Source organism: Sorex fumeus, unplaced genomic scaffold (assembly GCF_029834395.1).
Source record: "Sorex fumeus unplaced genomic scaffold, SorFum_2.1 ptg000029l, whole genome shotgun sequence".
NCBI lineage: Eukaryota > Metazoa > Chordata > Mammalia > Eulipotyphla > Soricidae > Sorex > Sorex fumeus.
This window is the reverse complement of record NW_026606086.1, coordinates 9,120,110-9,140,140: the sequence shown is the minus strand read 5'-3', so window position 1 is coordinate 9,140,140 and position 20,031 is coordinate 9,120,110. Positions and strand designations below refer to the sequence as shown.

General features: G+C 44.2%; 1 protein-coding gene across 2 annotated transcripts in view; it reads left to right on the top strand.

Moving 5' to 3' along the window:
* The window catches only part of ONECUT1 (one cut homeobox 1), a 37,146-nt gene that overhangs the window by 14,962 nt on the left and 2,153 nt on the right, over nucleotides 1–20,031 (top strand). Inside the window, exon 2 of one of the 2 annotated variants that reach the window (XR_008792615.1) lies at nucleotides 14,249–14,892. Coding sequence is in view for 1 of the 2 variants with exons in the window: in XM_056115708.1 (XP_055971683.1) it covers nucleotides 14,249–14,541 (293 nt within the window). In the remaining variant the exon portion in view is untranslated. Of the gene's footprint in view, nucleotides 1–14,248; nucleotides 15,775–20,031 lie in introns of those variants that run through there. The other variant, XM_056115708.1, reaches the window with a different exon arrangement.

Below are 20,031 nucleotides of genomic sequence, written 5' to 3'. Positions count from 1 at the left end.
AAATACTGCAGTTAATATGACACATCCTGAGGCCAGAGCCATTAGTACAGGGAGTAAGGAGTTTGCCTAGCACATACTAACCCAGGTTCAATCCCAGGTACCGCATATAGTCTCCTGAGCACTGCCAGGAATGATTCCTGAGCACAGAGCCAGGAGTAACCCCTGAGCATCACTGGATGTGGCCCGCAAAACAAATAAATTAGCAAAAAGAGAGATCACACCTCTGATATCCTAACAAAGCAAGCTGTGGGTGAGGGCCTGGAGCGGCAGGAACTCACACAGTCCTGAGAAATCAGCATCATTGAACTTCAAATGGGTTATTTGGTGATTCAGCATTATCCTGTGAACTTGAACCAACACATTGTAGGGCAATACTAATCTTTGATCCACACAGGACATGAACTCACAGGTGTGCCTGGACATATTGGCAAAATTTTTTATTCTTGCAAAACCAGAAATAGCCCAAATGTGCACATAAATGAATGGTGGTATAGTTATATGATACAATAATGTACTTATTATTATTATTATTATTATTATTATTTGCTTTTTGGGTCACACCCGGTGATGTACAGGGTTTACTCCTGGTTCTGCACTCAGGAATTATTCCTGGCGGTGCTCATGGAACCATATGGGATGCTGGCAATCGAACCCAGGTCGGCCGTGTGCAAGGCAAATGCCCTACCCGCCACAATAATGTACTTTAAAAAAAAAAATGGAATCACCATGAGTTAGGCAGTTACAAAGCTTTCGTGATCAGATTCCGGTCATACAATATTCCATCATTCATCCCTCCACCAGTGCACGTTTCCCACCGCCAATGTACCCAGAGTGCCTCCTGCCACCACACCCCTGCCTCTCTCTGGGGCAGGCACTTTTCTTCGTTTTCTCTCTCTACTTTGGTACAACAATGTACCATTATGAAAATGAATGAGTCACACAGCTTTAAGCCTCAGTATAGATGAATCTCAGAAACATTTTGAAAATTGGGGGTGGAGTCACATGTGGCAGTGACTTGGGGGTTCCTCCTAGCTCAGCACACCATCAGGAGTGTCTCCTGTGTTGCTCTGAGTTTCTGGGGAATAATGACGTGCTAGGCTCAAACCTGAGTAGCACTGTCGCACTGTCCTCCCATTGTTCATCAATTTGCTCGAGCGGGCACCAGTAATGTCTCCATTGTGAGACTTATTGTTACTGTTTTTGGCATATCGGATATGCCACAGGGAGCTTGCCAGGCTCTGCTGTGCAGACGAGATAACTCTCGGTAGCTTGCTGAGCACTCCTGCTATGACAGAGGGAGAGAAACAGGTCTGTGGGAGCAGCAAGAAATGCTGGAGAACCGAAAGAGGACAACAAATGCTCCATTTTTCCTGTGAGTCCGGGGTCCTGGCTTCTAACTAAAGCAGTGGGAGGAAGTGGAGCCTGGTCAGGTGTGAATTTTCTTTTGCTTTTTGGACCACAAAGGGGTTGCTCCTGGCTCATGCACTCAGGAATTACTCCTGGCAGTGCTCGGGGACCATGTGGGATGCTGCGAATCAAACCTGGGTTGGCCACAGGCAGGGCAAACGCCCTATCGCCTGGGCGTTTTGGTCCAGCCCCAGCTGTGAGCTTTTGAAAGCAAGATTGAAGGGGAGATGATCGGAGAAGAAGCAATAGCAGAGGACCAAGCAGGAGGAGTGACGACAGATTGTGTCATTTGCAGCAAGGTGGAGAAATGGGGTGGGCAGAATTCAAGAGAAATTTCTAAATCCAAGACAGGGAGACATCAGTGGTGGGGTCAGGGTCGTAAACATGACACAAATGAATCCCGTCACTTTGTTGGGAAGACATGAACCCCCACAGAGGCTCTGTTGAATGAACAGATAAATGTTCAGACTATCTCATAGTCACATATTTGTTTCTTTTTCCATAGGGGCCACAGCACCAGTAGTCTGGAGGCAAGGTGAGAGGACATGCAGTATGATGGGATCAAACTCAGAGCCTTGCACATATCAGATTTAGTTTGGGACCAAGGGCCCTGGCGGTGCGTGAGGGGCTAGGTCCAGATGGGAATCAGATGAGAGTTGCCAATGTGAGAATCAGGTGCCTGAGCCCCTGTACCTACCGTCTTTCATGTCCAGCCAGGTTTATTTTTTCATTTTATTTTTAATTAAGGTACCATGATTTATCAAATTATTCCTAGTAGAGTTTCAGGAAGACAAAGTTCTAACACCAGCATGATCAGCTTCCCTCCACCACTCTTCCAGATTCTCTCCGGCCCCCAGTTCTCTCTGTCCTTGACAGGCCCACCCAGGACTCTTAGGAAGTGAAGTAGGACCTGTAGCCCCTGAAGCTATTTGAGACCTAAAGCAGGTGGATTGTCTCCATCTCATAGGTACATGGCAGTAGGGTGGGCCCACAATGTTAGCACAGGGCTAAGGCTTCAGATCTGGGTTTGTCTTTCTGCGTGGTTGGCAGCAGAGGGCACTTTCATTTCAGCGACCTGCTCTGCACGCACAAAATGCCATCAGGAACCAATGTGGGGACCACACTATATGGCACTTTCCCTAGTAAACACTTTTTACTTTTGTTGCATGCTTACTATGTCCAAACACCTTATACCCTATTTTTTTCCTTTTGTATGTTTAATTTGATGCCTTAAAAATAGCCATTTCTTGCAGCTGGAGTGATAGCACAGTGGGTAGGACGTTTGCCTTGCACATGGCCAACCCGGGTTCAATTCCCAGCATCCCATATGGTCCCCTGAGCACCGCCAGGGGTAATTCCTGAAGTGCAGAGCCAGGAGTAACCCCTGTGCATTGCCAGGTGTGACCCAAAAAGCAAAAAATAACCAAAAAAAAAAAACACTTCTTGTAAAAATATGATACACTAAAAAATAAACAATAAGAATAATTCATAATACAGACTGGAGAGATTGTATAGTGTAATGTGCTTGCCTTACACAGCTCCCAAGCACCCGCTAGGGTCCTCAAAGCCTCACCAGAAGTGATCCCTGAGCAAAGAGCCAGGAGTAAGCTGTGAGCATGCTGGGTGTGTCCCCAAAACAAACAGAAAGAATAATCCATAATACCCGCACACATGGCTGGAGCGATAGCACAGTGGGTTGGGCGTTTGCCTTGCACGCGGCCAACCCGGCCAACTTGAGTTCGATTCCTTCCCCCCTCTCGGGCAAAGCCTGGCAAGCTACCCGTGGCGTGTTTGATATGCCAAACACAGTAACAGTTGTCACAATGGAAATGTTACTGGGCCTGCTCGAGCAAACTGATGAACAACAGGAGGACAGGGACAGTGACTTGCACACAAGGAAAGCCTTCCTTTTTAAAATAAGATCCTTTGAATCTTTTTATCATTAAGGTACTATTCAACTGGTTTCTTCAAGAAAGTGAGATTCTCAAGTATACATTTAAATGAATTCGTAGGTAATTTAGATACCAAAAAACAGATGTTTCAAAACTGGTCAAGATCAAATGAAGATTGGAGTTAAAAGTAGCGGGTAGGGCACTTGTTTTGCACAAACTCATCTGGGGTCCAATCCTCAGCAGCCCATATGGTCCTCTGTGCCCTCCAGAAGTGATTCCTGAGTTGCAAAGCCAGGAGGAACCCCTGAGCACCACTGGGTATGACCCCAAAATCAAACATCTAATGAGTTACCTGAACACTTGTGAAAACACCCTGGACTTAACCCCGGACTTAACCCCGAGTATCATCTCTTCAGCCTAGAAATACATATTTTTAGGAGGCACATCAGATGCCCTAATCTAGGACAGGCGGCTCGGGGCTGGAAAGCTCAGGTCACCCATCAGGTCACCCACCTCCCCACTTCCACAGTGAAGTTCCCTCAAACACTCCAGGTCAGACAGTGGAGGAAAGGCAGGACCTTTGGGCTGGAGCGGTGGGGGAAGGCAGGCGGGGGAAGGGCGTCTGTGGTGTACTGGGGTTTAGGAGAAAGAGGCAGGAACTGTGGGGAGGGAAAGGAAGGAGTCAGCAGTTGTACTGTGCAGCAGGACCCAGACATCCTTCCTTGACCTTTTCTTTCCCTCTCGCCTGCACCTTATGTGTGTGGGGCTGTGTGGGAGCCGAGGGGCTGGAGAGCCCCCCCACCCATCCAGCGGGCACTGCCTTCCTCCTCCTCCTCCTGGGCATCCATGAGGCTGGTAGTTGGGGACCCCCCCATCTCTTTAAGACACAAGGACCCCATTATGTAACTGGACCTGTCTGGTGGCTGTTAACTACAGAATGCTCGCTATCTTAGGTAACACATATCACGTCCCCATGGTGTATTTATGGCAATGTTGGCATGCACTAGAATCTGGTTTGGGGGCCACATGTGGCAGTGCTCAGTGCTTACTCCAGGCAGGGCTCAGGGGACCATATGTGGTGCTTGAGATCAAACCTGGGTCCTTTTCATGCAAGGCAAACACTCTATGCACTGTGCTATCTCTCAACCATGTATAAGATTTCTAACCAGCCACCAAGTAACACTGGGTGTCTACACGGGGAAAGAACTGCAAATGAGGGACTGGAGCGATAGCACAGCAGGTGGGGCATTTGGCTTGCATGCGGCCAACCCAGGTTTGATTCCTAGCATCCCATATGGTCCCCTGAGCACCGCCAGAAGTAATTTCTGAGTGCATGAGCCAAGAGTAACCTCTGAGCATCACTGGGTATGACCCAAAAAGAAGAAGAAGAAAAAAAAGAAAAAGAACTGCAAATGAGTCTTTAAAAATGTTTTGGCAAGATGATTGTACAGGCCTGAGCAAAGATATTTTAGATGCACGTAGGATTAATAATATAAGTAAATGTTCTTGGATGCTCTTGCACAAAGGGACAAGTAGTAGTGGAGTGGGAAAGGAAAGGGGGGATTTCTGGGGGTATTGGAAGTGGATGCAAGGATAATGGTGTAAAATCATTTTAAAAATATGTCCATATGCTTTCAGATAAGCATGCTTATGTGTGTACGTCCATGATGTGTTGATGAGTATATTTGTGGGCATGTAACACACATGCATGTTTTTCTTAGATTTCTCTGAGGGTGCAGTAGAGAGTGTCCAGATTCGGTGTCCAGGTGTCTTCTTTCCAGGATTATCTAGGAGGGATATAATCTAGGGTGGGGCAAGGTAGGTAACATGGGAGCCTGAACTTTATTACGATGCCAGGAAGTTAAAATAAAAATGTGAAGGGGTGGAGGTGGCATATCATGCCAGAGCATGAGAGCCAGATTCAAAGGACCAAAGGTCAAGTTGAGACCCATCTGAGCAACCAGAGTAGTAAAGCACAGCAACAAATTAGACAGCATGACTTTGAAAAGCAATTATGGTGCAAATGAGAGAGAGAGGAGGCGAGAGGAGGAGACAGAGGAGGGGGATGAGGGAGAGGAGAGGTTTCTTGGGAACATCCTTGGTTGTTCTGAATGAGTTCCCAGACCAGCAGCAGGGCATCTCATCCTGTTAGCGACACAGAAACTCAGGCCCGGCTCTCACCTGCTGAGTCAGAACATCCATCTTCAGGAGTTGTCCAGAAGGTTCTGGTTGCACATCCAGGTTTAGGGAAGTAGCAGGGAACTCTGTGGCAAGGTGTTTCAGAACACCTGGAGAGATTTGGAAGATCTTGTGCCTTCACTCTGTTGTCAGGATTTCAGGAGATGAGTCCTGGCATCTATACTTCCTGAGGCCCGAAACCCTCTGAGGCCTCCCAGTATCCCCCTAAGGCCAGGTAGGAATGCCTCCCCAGCCATAAATTTGCTAGAGTTCCTGCTCACAAAGCCCAGTGACCTGACTGCTCCCAGAGAAGAAGAGGCAAACCTTGTTTATGAGCATTCTTTCTTCAAGCCCTTCCTCTCTCCATTCTCATTCCCACTGCATGTACTGAGAGGGGCTTAAGCACGTCTTAGCGATCACATGAAAATCTTGAGGTACTCAATACTTTTTACTCCAGCCTGTGGGCTGGAGTGATAGCACAGCAGGTAGGGCGTTTGCCTTGCACGAGGCCAACCCGGGTTCAGTTTCTTTGTCCCTCTCGGAGAGCCCAGCAAGCTACCAAGAGTATCCCACCCGCACTGCAGAGCCTGGCAAGCTCCCTGGGGTGTATTCGATATTCGATATGCCAACTACAGTGACAACAAGTCTCACTTCATGTTCCTGGAGTGAGTAGATGCCATTGGGCCACACTAGCATGCTACAGGGACGAATGGAGATGTTACTGGTGCCCTCTCGAGCAAATCAATGAAAACGGGATGACAGTGCTACAGTGCAGTGCTACTCCAGCCTGTAAGATACTCCCTACCGTATGGACATGTAGGTTAGTATGAGGCACAGGCCTTTTTGAAATGACTGAGTGAATAATCTGTATAGGGACTCTGTGGGAGAGATGGTAACTGTATCAGGGCAGGGAATATCCAAGGTGGTGCTCCCTGCCATGGCTGGTTGCAATAAATCTACTGACCGGAGCTCTGAAACTCCACATTGGGGAGAAGGGCTGCAGCTGGGAACATCCCCTGATTTTGAAAGTAACCTCATTCCCTGATTGTTAGGGTTTCCACCCCCCTGCTCTTGTGGTTACTTGCTGGTGTTTCCTATAACTGGGATCCTGATTGACTCAGTATTTGACTAAAGCATAGATGATCCAATAGACGCATATTGTGTCCATCCATGTTTAGCAACGATGTACAAAGATCCCTCTTCCATCTGATACTCGGTGTCCCCACTCACCTAGGCACCTAATCTGGGTGGGACTGGGGGCCCTGTTCAAGGCTAATTTCAAGGCTCCATCCCAAAATCCAGCAATTCCAGACCTCGGCTCTTTTATCATGGCTTCTCTCGCCTTCTTCCAAGCTGATCCCAAACCGTCTTCAACTCAGTCATAGGAGTGATGGCAACACCAGCATCTGTCACCAGAGATTCAGTCCCCTCCCTCATTTCTCAGATATATTCCCACAGTACCATAAAAGGTAAAAGGTAAAGGCCCTCCCGTTGATCGTCGATTTGCTCGAGCGGGCCCAGTAACGTCTCCATTGGAGACTTTGTTGTTACTGTGTCTGGCATATCGAATACTCTCGGTAGCTTGCCAGGCTCTCCGAGAGGGGCGGAGGAATCGAACTCGGGTCGGCCATGTTGGCCGCGTGTAAGGCGAACGCCCTACCCGCTGTGCTATCGCTACAGTACCATAAATAACTTCAAAATAATTTCCCAGCGAAATGAAAGAGGTCTCATGCAACTTCATCCTGTGTACATTTTCAAAAGAAAAAGGTTCCTGTCTTGGCTGTCTCCATTTTTTATGGGACCACAAACTATTTGTTGATCTAACTAGAATGCTAGGTGTGGGGCTGGAGAGATAGTACAGAGAGAAGTACATGCTTGCCTTGCATGTGGCCCACCCAGATTTGATCACCAGCACCCTGAATGATCGAGCTCTGCCAGGAGTGATCTCTGAGCACAACTGGGTATGACCCCCCCATGTCCCCCAAAATAAAATACTTAGTATGACAGAGAAATAATCCATGTGTACTCTCATAGAATATACATCATCTTATAGAATACATCAGTGAAAGAGATAAGTAGGTAAATAATTATCCACGGGATGCTATGGGCATAGGAGAACACAGTTAGCCTTGAAGAGCCTTAGGGATGAAGGAGGCTCAGCAAGAAATGAAATGCTTGAGCTAAGCCTTGATTATGTAAAGAAGCTTCTATGTGGGAAGAAGGGCGTTCTGAGCGAAGGACAGGACAGCTGAGCCAAAGAGGAGTGAGTATGAAAGTTCATAATGCATGTAGGCATGACTTCTGAAAAGCACAGCAAGTGCGCTTCTGAAAAAGATTGTAGTGAGAAGGAGTGGAAGTATGGTAGGAAATGTGGGAAGTGTGCCTGGGGTCAGATGGCCAAGGTCCTAATATTAACAATCCAATTTGCCATCCGCAGTTTTCAGAATTCTTCTCACGAGTTTTCAGAATTCCTTTTGAGGTTCACTTTCCTTTTGAAGTCTCCTTGAAGTCTCATTGGGAGAATAGTGAAATTTGTCAGTCCACTCTACAGAGTAATTTGAGGAATGCAAACAGAACCACTAATTTGAAATTAATTGTAGAAACTGACTTAAGGAGAAGTTAAATTTACAGTTGTTAAAAAAATGTATATGTTTGTACTGGGCTGGAGCAATAGCACAGTGGGTAGGGCCTTGCACGCGGCCAACCTGGGTTCAATACCTCCGTCCCTTACGGGGAGCCTGGCAAGCTACCCATGAGGTATTTGATATTCCAAAAACAGTAACATCAAGTCTCAGAATGGAGACGTTACTGGGCCCACTCAAGCAAAATGATGTACAATGGGAGGACAGTGCTACAGTTTTTACTGGTGCAGGAAATTGTACATTGGTGGAGGGATGGGTGTTGGAACACTATATGAATGAAACCTAATTCTGAACAACTTTTTAAGGGGCTATCTCATAGTGATTCAATTTAAAAAATCTATTAAGAAGGTAGGTATCAAGATCGTTTTTAGGAGCTCTGAGCCTTTGAGATTTTGAGTCACAACCAGAAAAGAAAAAAAATCCCCCAGGTCAGAAGACACTTGGGAGATGGCACTGTTCCCAACTGGTCCTTCTCAGATGAGCTCACACAGTAGCTCATCCAGCCACTTCTTTCTCAACAGTTTTACTGAGGTAGAATCTACATACTTTGCTAGTTATTCATTTGAAGTATGAAGTTCAGTGGCTTTTACTATTAACAAAGAGCTGAAATCTCTTTTACAGCATTTTCATCATTCTCTCCCGATCCCACTCCCAGGAACTTTATACTTACTGCAGTTTCTCCCTTTCCCAGTGAAATGTGGGTTTTTTTTGGGGGGGGGGTCCCACTCTATAGTGCTCAGGGCTTCCTCCTGGCTCTGCACTGAGGGATCACTCTTGGGAGGGTTCAGGGGACTGTATGGGATGCCCAAAATCAAACCCAGAACAGCAGCACGTGAGGCAAGTGCCTACCTGCTGTACTCTTTCTTTGGCCCAGAGCTCTAAACTTTCCTTATAAGAGTGTGCAAGGACAAGCCCGCCAGGTCATCAGGCATCGAGATTCAGGGTGTTCCTTGCCAGGGTACCCAATCTGTCCTTGGGACACCAGAGCAGCAAGAAGCTAAGGGACTTAGCCATTACCTATACCTTCATCTCTCAGGTCGTGGCCAGACCCCCGCTGAATCATTGGGGACATTACAGGCTTAGCTGTTCTGTGGATTGCAGCTACAAGTACCAGCATTGGCCTTTAGATAAAGACATGGGGTCTCCCTTTCATACATTTTTTTTTTTTTGCTTTTTGGGTCATACCTGGCGATGCACAGAGGTTATTCCTGGCTCTGCACTCAGGAGTTACTCCTGGCGGTGCTCAGGGGAGACCATAAGGGATGCTGGGAATCAAACCCGGGTCGGCTGCGTGCAAGGCAAATGCCCTACCCAATGTGCTGTGTCTCCAGCCGCACCCTTTCAAACTTTAATAATCTCTCTCTTGATGGCAACACAGTCTCATGGTGCCCTCAAAGGCATAGTGTTTTCTCACTTTTTAAATTTAAATCAATGGGTTTTTTGTTTGTTTTGGATGTGGGGGCCACACCCAGTGGGGCAGAGGGCTGACTCCTGGCTCTTTGCTCAGGAATCACTCTGCACAGGGCTCGTGGGCCTTCATGTGGTACTAGAGATTGAATCTGGACTGGCTGTGTGCCAGCCAAGCATCTTAATCCCTGTGCAGTCCATGCTCTCTATTTCTCTGATTCACATTCCCTGAGATGAGGTTAGGCTGATGGACACTTGGATTAAGGTGCACGTCTGGCATGCAGCTGACCCCTCTTCATTTCCTGTGGTCCCTGAATGTTGCCAGGTGCGGCTCTGGAAACCTCTAGTCTCTGGAGTGGCCCATGTGATCCCCAGTACCAAAGGTCCCAAGCATCACCACATCCTTATGCCCTGACATTGATCCACTTGCCCAGTTGGCTAAGAAGCATCCCTGGGACCCCGGAGCACTATTTGGGAACTCCCATCCCCCAGTCTCTAAATGGACGGAAGTTGAGGTGATAAGGCTAATAAACAAGGAAGTGAAATACAGTTCTCCAGATGATTTCACTCATGTGGGAAATATTAACAAATCTAACAAATTAGCAAGAAAACCAAACTAACTCCTAAAATCCATGGAAACTATGGTACTAACCAGAGGGAGAGGGTGGGAGAATGAGGGACTGGAATAATAGCACAGCAGGTAGGGCATTTGCCTTGCATGCGGCTGACCCGGGTTCGATTCCCACCATCCCATATGGTCCCCTGAGCACCACCAGGAGTAATTCCTGAGCAAGAGCCAGGAGTAACCCCCTGTGCATTGCCGGGTATGACCCAAAAAGAGAAAAAAAAAAAGGTGGGAGAATGAGTAAAGAAAGAGGCTACTTTGGTGGTAGGAATGGTGAGTTCTACACATGTAGAGAAATACTAAACTATATTCATGAAATTATGTAATGTTGTAAAATAATGAAAAATCAGAGAGAAGATGAGAGTGATAACAGATCTGTATTGTTCCCTGTGCAGTGGTACCTCTTGGCATTCTTCACTTTGCCTCTTTTTGAAGGGCCAGTGTTAGGGGGGATTGGACCACACCTGGCTGTGCTAAGAACTTACTCCTGGTTCTGTACTAAAAAGAATCACTCCTGGTGGCCTTGGGGGACTATATGGGGTGCTGGGGATAGAATCTGGGGTGACTGCATGCACAGCAGGTGCTCTACCCACTGAACTGTTGCTCCACCCCTGCCCCTTGTCTCTTTCTTTACTTTTACAAACCTATATGGACTCCCTTGACTTCCTTGGTAGCTTCTGATTATAAAAAATATTATTTAGGCACTGTGATTTATATAGATGTCAGTAATAGAGTTTTAGGCATAAAATATTCTAATTTTAATCCCACTACCAGTGTTCGCATCCCTCCACCAATGTCCCCCACGTTCCCTCCTCCCCTCCCGAGTTCCCAACTTACCTCTTAACAGAGACATTTTTTGGTTTAATTGCTGTAATTTGCTCTCATGCTTACATTTTTGTCCGCTCTAGTGATTTAGAGATTCACGAACACCTGCCTGACATCACTGTTGTGCCCGAGACCCCTGCCTCTATGTTGCCTACAGCCTTCCCCACACCTGCCCCTTTGTCACCTCCAGTCCAGCCTTCCTTCCCTCCCGTCCCTCACCCCATTATCTGTTGATTGGCAGTTATGGGTTTCGTTCCTCCTCCCTTGGCATCACCTTGTGCTGGATACCCTCTCTCAAGTTCCTGTGTTATTTCCAATCAACTGGTCTGTAATCCAGTATACAAGATGTATATATGGACTCTCTTGACTTCCTTGGTAGCTTCTGATTATAAAAAATATTATTTTTTTATACATTGTACAATGTACAATGGGCTGGAGTGATAGCACAGCGGTAGGGTGTTTGCCTTGCACGCAGCCAACATGGCCGACCCGAGTTCGATTCCTCCGCCCCTCTCGGAGAGCCCAGCAAGCTACCGAGAGTATCTCGCCCGCACGGCAGAGCCTGGCAAGCTCCCCGTGACGTATTCGATATGCCAGACACAGTAACAACAAAGTCTCCAATGGAGATGTTACTGGGCCCGCTCGAGCTAATCAATGAACAACGGGAGGACAGTGACAGTGACAATGTACAATGGGCTGGAGCGATAGCACTGCGGTAGGGCGTTTGCCTTACAAGCAGCCAAAATGGCCAACCCGAGTTCGATTCCTCCGCCTCTGTCGGAGAGCCCAGCAAGCTACCGAGAGTATCTCTCCTGCAGGGCAGAGCCTGGCAAGCTACCCGTGACATATTTGATATGCCAAATACAGTAACAACAAGTCTCATGATGGAGACGTTACTGGGCCCGCTTGAGCAAATCGATGAACAACGGGAGGACCGTGACCGTGACCGTGTACAATACTGTTGATTGGTATTGTTCACACCCTTGATTTGTTTCCTCTATGTACCATAGATGAGTGAAATCATCCTGTATTTGACCTTCTGCCTCTGAGTTATTTCACTCAGCACAATGCCCTCTAATTCCATCTAAGTTGCTGTGAACTGCATGACTTTGTATCTTTCTTTATTTTTAGTCGCTGCATAGTATATGTACCACAGGTTATTTATCCATTCATCTGTTGTTGGACATTTAGGTTGTGGTAGCTTCCTCCTGTATTGTGTAATCTCTGTTCTGAAATGGATCCTGTGGAAATAATAAACTGTTATTTTATTCATTGTCTCTTTTTTGTTTGGGGACCACACCCAGCAATGCTCAGGCCTTACTTCTGACTATATACTCAGGAATTACTCGTGGTGATGGCCCAGGGGGACCATATGGGATGCCAGGGATTGAGTCTGAATTGGTCATGTGCAAGGCAAACGTTCTACCCACTGTACTACATAGCTCCTGCAACTCATTCATAGTCTCTAACAATGCTCGTAAGTGTGGTTCTGTACAAAGTTCTACAACTCTGATTTTATTTCTGTGGGTTGCTGCTCCCATTCTCTTTATTGAGCTCACCCATGATCCACCACATTATTTAGTACATTCTCCTGACTTCTCTGCTAGATATTACTCAACAACTACAGCTTCTGCCAAGTTCTCTCCAGATATAGTGATATGCATTTAGTTACAAAACCCCAACCCAGTGTTCAGATGCTGAGAAACTGTGTACTGGGCAGCCTCAGCCTATATTCACACACGCTGACAGAGTGGACCAGCAACACACGACCTCAACCAGGTTCCTCGCTGTAGGAGAATCTCACAGCACAGGTCCTGACATTTAACATCCACAATACTTGAGTGATTGTAGCAAGAACTCTCAAACTGCTTCCCCAGTATTAATACTATTGCACTGTAGCACTGTCCCCCCGTTGTTCATCGATTTGCTTGAGCAGGCACCAGTAATGTCTCCATTGTGAGACTTGTTGTTACTGGTTTTGGCATATTGAACATGCCATGGGGAGCTTGCCAGGCTCTACCATGCAGGCGGATACTCTCCGTAACTTGCCAGGCTCTCTGAGAGGGATGGAGGAATCGAACCCTGGTCGGCTGTGTGCAAGGCAAATGCCCTACCCACTGTGCTTTCTCTCCAGCCTATTAATACTGTCATTGTATCACTGTAGATTTACTTGAGTGGGCGCCAGTAACGTCTCCATTCCTCCCAGCCCTGAGATTTTAGCTGCCTCTTCTTACTCATCTTTTCCCAACGATTGGAGGCTCTTTCAGGGTCAGGGGAATGAGACCTGTTATCGTTACTGGTTTTGACATATTGAATACACCATGGGGAGCTTGCCAGACTCTGCTGTGTGGGTGGGATACTCTCGGTAGCTTTCCAGGCTCTCCGAGAAGCATATATTTACACATTTCTCTCTATGATTAATACTACATGAGAAATTAATAGACTGTCCCCATCTAAAAGAGCTTATGGTTTAATAAACTTAGAAAACGAATGTTTTAACTTTATTTTTGTTTTGGGGGTCATGCCCGGAGGTGCTTAGGAGTTATTCCTGGTTCTGCATGCAGGAATCACTCCTGAGGATCTTTAGGGGATCATGTAGGGGGCCAGGGATCTAATCTCGACTGAGGCAAGGCAAGCCATACCCACTGTACTGTATGGCTCCAGCCCCACATATCAATTTTAAATGGTGTGTGTGTGTGTGTGTGTGTGTTTTCTAAATGACATGCAAGCTTTTCAAGGGACCCCTGTTAGAGATAGTATCATTCTTTTTACACAATATGGAAAATGCTGGTTCAAGGATAACTGAATCCACTCTCTTTCCAAAGACCAAGGGACACATTGAAGTTATTCATCCTGTTTATGTGGGAAATAGCCTTTTGAAGAAGAAATAAGCTGTGTTTGTACCCAATGCTGAGTTATTGGCTTTCTGATAGGTGTATATTCTGTGAAATTTACTGTCTAGGGCCCTAAAACCCTTCTCATCTTCCAGACGTTTTTCTTCTGAGCTCCAGGCCCCATATAACCTGCTGAATTGTAGGAGTGCCCAGCAGATCAAATGCAGAGACTACTGCACTCATAAAGACATTCCCCATCTTTGTTCCTTAGAATTTCCACTCCTGCCACTCCCCCAGATCCCTGAGATAACTTGAATTCCACACTCCCAGAGAAGTTCGTACCTATGACTCTTGTTTTCCTGGCTTTCGTCTCTGTCTCCTGACACTTGTTACTTCTCCTTGACAGTCTGCATTAATATCTTCTCTGTTTCTTTGTAGCCTGCAAAAGAAAAGAGCAAGAACACGGGAAGGATAGAGGCAATACACCCAAGAAGCCCAGGCTAGTGTTCACCGATGTCCAGCGTCGAACTCTACATGCAATATTCAAGGAGAATAAGCGCCCATCAAAAGAATTGCAGATCACTATCTCCCAGCAGCTGGGGTTGGAGCTGAGCACCGTCAGCAACTTCTTCATGAATGCGAGGAGGAGGAGTCTGGATAAATGGCAGGACGAGGGCAATTCCAATTCAGGCAACTCATCTTCTTCATCAAGCACTTGTACCAAAGCATGAAGGAATCACCACAAACTCAAACCTCGGTGGAAAAGCTTTAAATTAAAAAAAAAAAAGAAATGTTTTTTTAATGACCAGGACCTCAAGATAGCAGGTTTATTCTTAGAAATATTTGAAGAAAAAAAGTGTTATTTATAGTCCAAAGAAACCAAAGACTTAGCTAACCTGCATTCTGACTTTATTTGGAGACACGCACTTCAGCAGTGTGATGACTTAGCAAGAAAACTTATGAGCAGGATTACACCACTGGATATCACACCTTCAATCCATGATCATTCTCACTGTGCTCGGCTGTTTACCGGTGTGGAGCATAGTGATTCTTGATTCACAAAGTTCTGCTGCACCATGAAGGTGTAGTCTCAGTACTGTGTGTGGATGTGTGTGTGCACCTATGTATATACACAGGTCTGCACACCCCCCACACACCCCACCACCACCATCACCACCACCAGTGGTTAGGGACTCGGGCAGGGCTGGTCTTCAGGAAGAGTTGTGCTGTAAGAGTGCAACCAACATAGTATGGGGTTGTCTGAGTTTCTTGGATTAGGGGTGTGGTTTTGAGCAGTTAGCCTAGTGTTTGAACCTGCTAGGCCCACAACCTAAATGCAGATTCAAACCCAGCAAAGAAAATTTGAATGACACCTAAACCAGTGCATTCTCTTTGTTTGTTAAGAAATGTTCAGATATTTTTTAAGAAATTAAACAAGAGTCCATCCGTTCAGAAAAAAAAAATTACCTAGGTACCAAAGAACACAGTGTTATAGTGCAGGTATTTTATTGCAATGATTTTAATAACCAAAGCTATTTTTACACAAGATACTATATAAAGTTATACATATGAACTTATCTCGCTAATGATACACATGCCATGTAGAATCCTGACTCTTACTTATGACTCTTGAAGCATTTTGAAATATTAGTTTTCAGAACTGGCAAGAAAGAATGTAGCTTCAGGGAAGCAATTAATATCAAAACACAGAGGTCGATGCAGTATGCTTGTACATCCAGATGGCATACTCTCTTTCAGGATGCATAAATGTCACTTAAGAAGACATATGAGACACGGTTCCATAACCTATTCTTAGCTGAGAAGACCTAGGTATTCTTCCAAAATTGGATCCTGTTTGTAAACCAGGAAACTAATTCATCTGGGATGTTGACTCAATTAGAAAATTTGTTGAAAGTACTGTTTTACAGTAAAATGCCACTAGGTTAATTTGATGTAAAGTTTACTTTATGTGTGCATTTGGGACCAATTACTTCTTTAAAATTCATTACAAACACACAAAGTTGAACAGATCAACAACATTATTATCCAAATTTTGTCATCAGCCTGAAAAAGCAATCAAATTTACTTTGTTGCCGATCCCAGACATTTGTACAATTTGGACATCAATCAAAATAGCAGGTGAAATTTAGAAATGGCAGGATTGGTGGAAGAGAATAGAAAGTCAGAGTTCTAATGGAAGACAGACGTACGACAGGGATTAAGCTTTTTGTATCACCACATGGAGCCTCAATAGCATACTGCATTCTTTCTTGCTGCAGCATTAATCTGGAAGTTTTATGATGGAGTCTATTTCCCAACAAGAACTGATGAAAGACTAGACTAGAGCTTCCAAACAAAAATCTTCATTTCTCTTTCTCTAGTCATTCAATCACAGCTTTAGAGATGAACTTCAGAACACACAGTTGTACTAGTGATACCCAAGTGAATCACTTGATTCCCAGAAAATTTCTCTCAGAATACAGTTAAATTGAACTCATGCCTTTTGTACTATTGGGTCAATAATTGGGCTCCCTTGGTTAGTTGCCACATGTAACTAGAAACATAAAATTAAATGCCATCTCAACAATAAGTTGTTTGCTGAGATTCACTGAAACACTAAAGGAAACAATTAAACCTCTTATATCATAAAAAAAAAATTTAGGACCAAATCTCAGCATCTTATATCAGTCTAGAAAAGACAAAACATGAAAAAGGAAACTAAACAATAAGAAAACTGAACACTAAAGAAGAAACTAAACAACAAACCAACCACTTGCATCTCCTTCATAGCTGCTGTAAATAATAAAAGGAAGCCAAATTCCCACTTCTCCTTTGATGAAATAGCACGTTTGTCTTGGCATATTTTATATTCATATTTTTTTCACCCCAGATTCTAGCTTAAAATTTATCTTCTAAATACGGCACAAGTATAGTTGAGCTGTTAAGGGAAGACCATTTAAATGGCTGTCCTGGGAGATTTTATAAAAATATGATCTTGATACAAACAAAAAAAATTGAAAATTATTAACTCTTCTCTCCAGAATTGGAGAGGGTTATGGATACAGCTACATAATGTATTTATAGTTCAGGGGAATGTGAACCTTATTTACTTAAAGCGTGACAATTTTAAATGCAGGGAAATTCAAGTTGTGTCTACACACAGTTGTACCAGATTCTATACCCCAAGAAAAGCAAAAGTTGAATTCAGACAACCATGGTTTGTTTCTATTCGCTTTTGTTTTTATTATCTGTATTATCCCTCAAATTTATCCAGCTCTATTTTATATTTTTAGCTAGTTATTTTGGTACTGGATTGACATCATCTCAAAGAACGTTACCACATTCTAAATACCCCAAACCATAGTGGCTTTTGGAAAAATAACCAGTGACCCTATTTGCTAACACCAAAGATAATTTTTATACCAGCATTGAATTTGTACCATTGTACAATTTCAGGGCCTAGAGATATATTTTCTCACAGACAGATGCACAAAATAGAGCCTGAAAAGGAAGTTTTTTACTTGCCTGTTTTCAGCATCCTTACAACCTTTGCTTTTTTAGAATTATTACAGACAAGCTCCACTTCTCAACAAGCAATATGTTTATTAGCACTGTCCTCCCATTTTTCATCGATTTGCTCGAGCGGGCCCAGTAACGCCTCCATCATGAGACTTGTTGTTACTGTATTTGGCATATGGAATACGTCACGGGTAGCCTGCGAGGCTTTGCCATGAGGGCGAGATACTCTCAGTGGCTTGCCGGGCTCTCCGAGAGGGGCGGAGGAATTGAACCCAGCTTGGCCGGCCAGCTGCACACAAGGCAAACGCCCTACCGCTGTGCTATCGCTCCATCATCTGAAAACATTCCTTTTTTTTTGCTTCTGAGTTGGCACCTAAAGAGGAAGATACTTCCATTCCCATTTAGTATAGCATTAATTTACACCTCAGTTTTCTTAACCTGCCACATTAAATGGGGCATATCATATACCTTTGTTCACCTCCCAGTTCTCAAATCTTGAGGAAAATTCACCTAAAAATATATCATACTCTTTTATTCATGTCTTTTTTATGCCAAAACTGCACTTCAAATGAGCTTTTTTTTTTTTTTGAATGGAAGTTAAGATTCTTTTGGCCCTAACTCAGTCACGTTCTCTAATGTCCAGAAGCTTCCCTGAAAAGTGGCCAAAGGAGAGAGTGGGAGATAGTGTCTGGAGGGTACAAAAGTCCAGATGCTATTTGATGTTCAGGTCAAAGGATTCTGGATGTGAGGAACTGTGGACCCCAGTCCCTGGATGTACCTCTAATAAATCCCATACTCAAAAATAACGTGTGGGTAGATTCAGAAGTTCTAACCGAATATGTCACTCATTTCCCCCCAAAAAAAATCGTAATTAAGTTTCTAGGAAGAAATTAATAAAAGCACTATGCTACTTTTGGACTCATGCTACTCCCTTTGCTATCCCAGGTGAACAACCTGTCTCTGCAGGTTAAATGTAAACTTTGCTATACCAAAGAGTCCTAGGACATTTTCACAGGAGCTATAAAGGCATTTTCCCTAAGAAAGGGCCTCCCTTCTTTGTACATAAAGGATGAAAACTATGCATTTAGCAAACAAAGAGAAAGCACTACTCCATTTCCTATCTAGTAGTTTAGGGTGCATTCAAACCCCAGGGGGTTGGCAGGCCATTTTGAAACAGCTTGGCCTTCTGGATTATTACTGTGGTGTGGTTAGCTTTACAGTACAATTTGTAACTATTTCCTAAATAGTTAAGACAGAGAAGCAAAGGTAAGAATTAGCAACTTCCATGTGTTAAAAAAAAAAAAAGAAAAAGAAGAAAAAAAGGGAAAAAAAGAAAAAAGGAAAAAAAAAGTGTAAAGATCTACTATTTATAGTGTGAACCAAAGACGCTACCTCACTCGATTCCATTGGTGATTTTAATCACATTGATGATACCAAAGAATACCAAAGATATTTTCGTGCACGGCCTGGTCTGCGGAGGGAACTCACCCCTTCCTCTCCCACACACACCTCCTCCCCTCCCCTTCTCACTGTTCACTCCGTGTGTAAACTTGTCTTCATTCTTAATGATAATGGTACAATAACAACAACATTAGGAAATACTCTCTTCCTACTGCTAGTTCTTGTAAATCTCTAGGCAAACATGTCGCAAACTTTATAAACTCCTAGGACGAGTGCCTTGCTTGAACCAAAGTGTTAAACCGCTGTTGACCTCTCTCTCCTTATACTCTGAATACCTCAGCCTCTTAGAAAGGCCACTAATGAAAAAAAAAAGGAATAATTATTCACCGTGGTGCTTTTTCCGTGCAACCATGCAATGAAACTTTCTTTGATACCAAAGGATGACGTTTCCCCCTCCCCCAATTTCTTGCTGATAAACCAAAGCTTCTCCTCTTTCCTCTCGAGGTGTTCCCAATTTCACCGAGCCCCTACCCCAGGCAGGCCGTGCACCACTTGTACCAATTCCTCCAAATACCTCATAGTAATAAAGTTTTAGGCTTATGTTGTATAGAGAGTCTATGTGATAAGGCAGAACTTACTAGTTTGATAACTGTTAAGGTTACTTTTAAAAGAAACTTTATAATTCTTATTATTTATTTTGTAGATTGTATGTTCGAGGTGTTTCCCCCCGCCCCCCAGATGCCCCCCTCCCCTCCACTTTGGTTTGGGCTTTATTTTCTTAACGGAACTGCTCTGTTGCTCAAGGAAGACTTAATTTCTGGAAGTATTCCCCCAGGCGGGTTAAAGGTTGTTACAAAATGAAAGAACTGAATAAGAAGTTTTGTTTTGATGATTACTAATGAAGTTTTTGAGTTTCATAGTAAATTTGTTTCCACAGGGTAAATATAAATATGAATATATGTGTAATCTCTTTTGTTTTGTGAAACTGGTTCTTGTTTTTCTCTGTAATGTGCTGTGATTCTTTTTAATTTAATTCTATTTTATATGAACTTATTTAATCACCACTCTAATTTATGACTGTGTGGGTTTCTTCTTTTTAATGTATATAGTAGAACTTAAATGGCCAAAGTTTTCTGTTGCAATCTGTTCTTGATGCTAAGACAAGCTGAAGGCAAGAGCTTCTCTCTAACTGCAGGCTGTATCTTCCGCTTTTTCTTAAAGGCACTTCAATGTGTGTTGTAAACACTGCCAGGTTCCCCATCCCAAAACTTGTACACGCCAAAATGAGTGTCTCAAAGTGG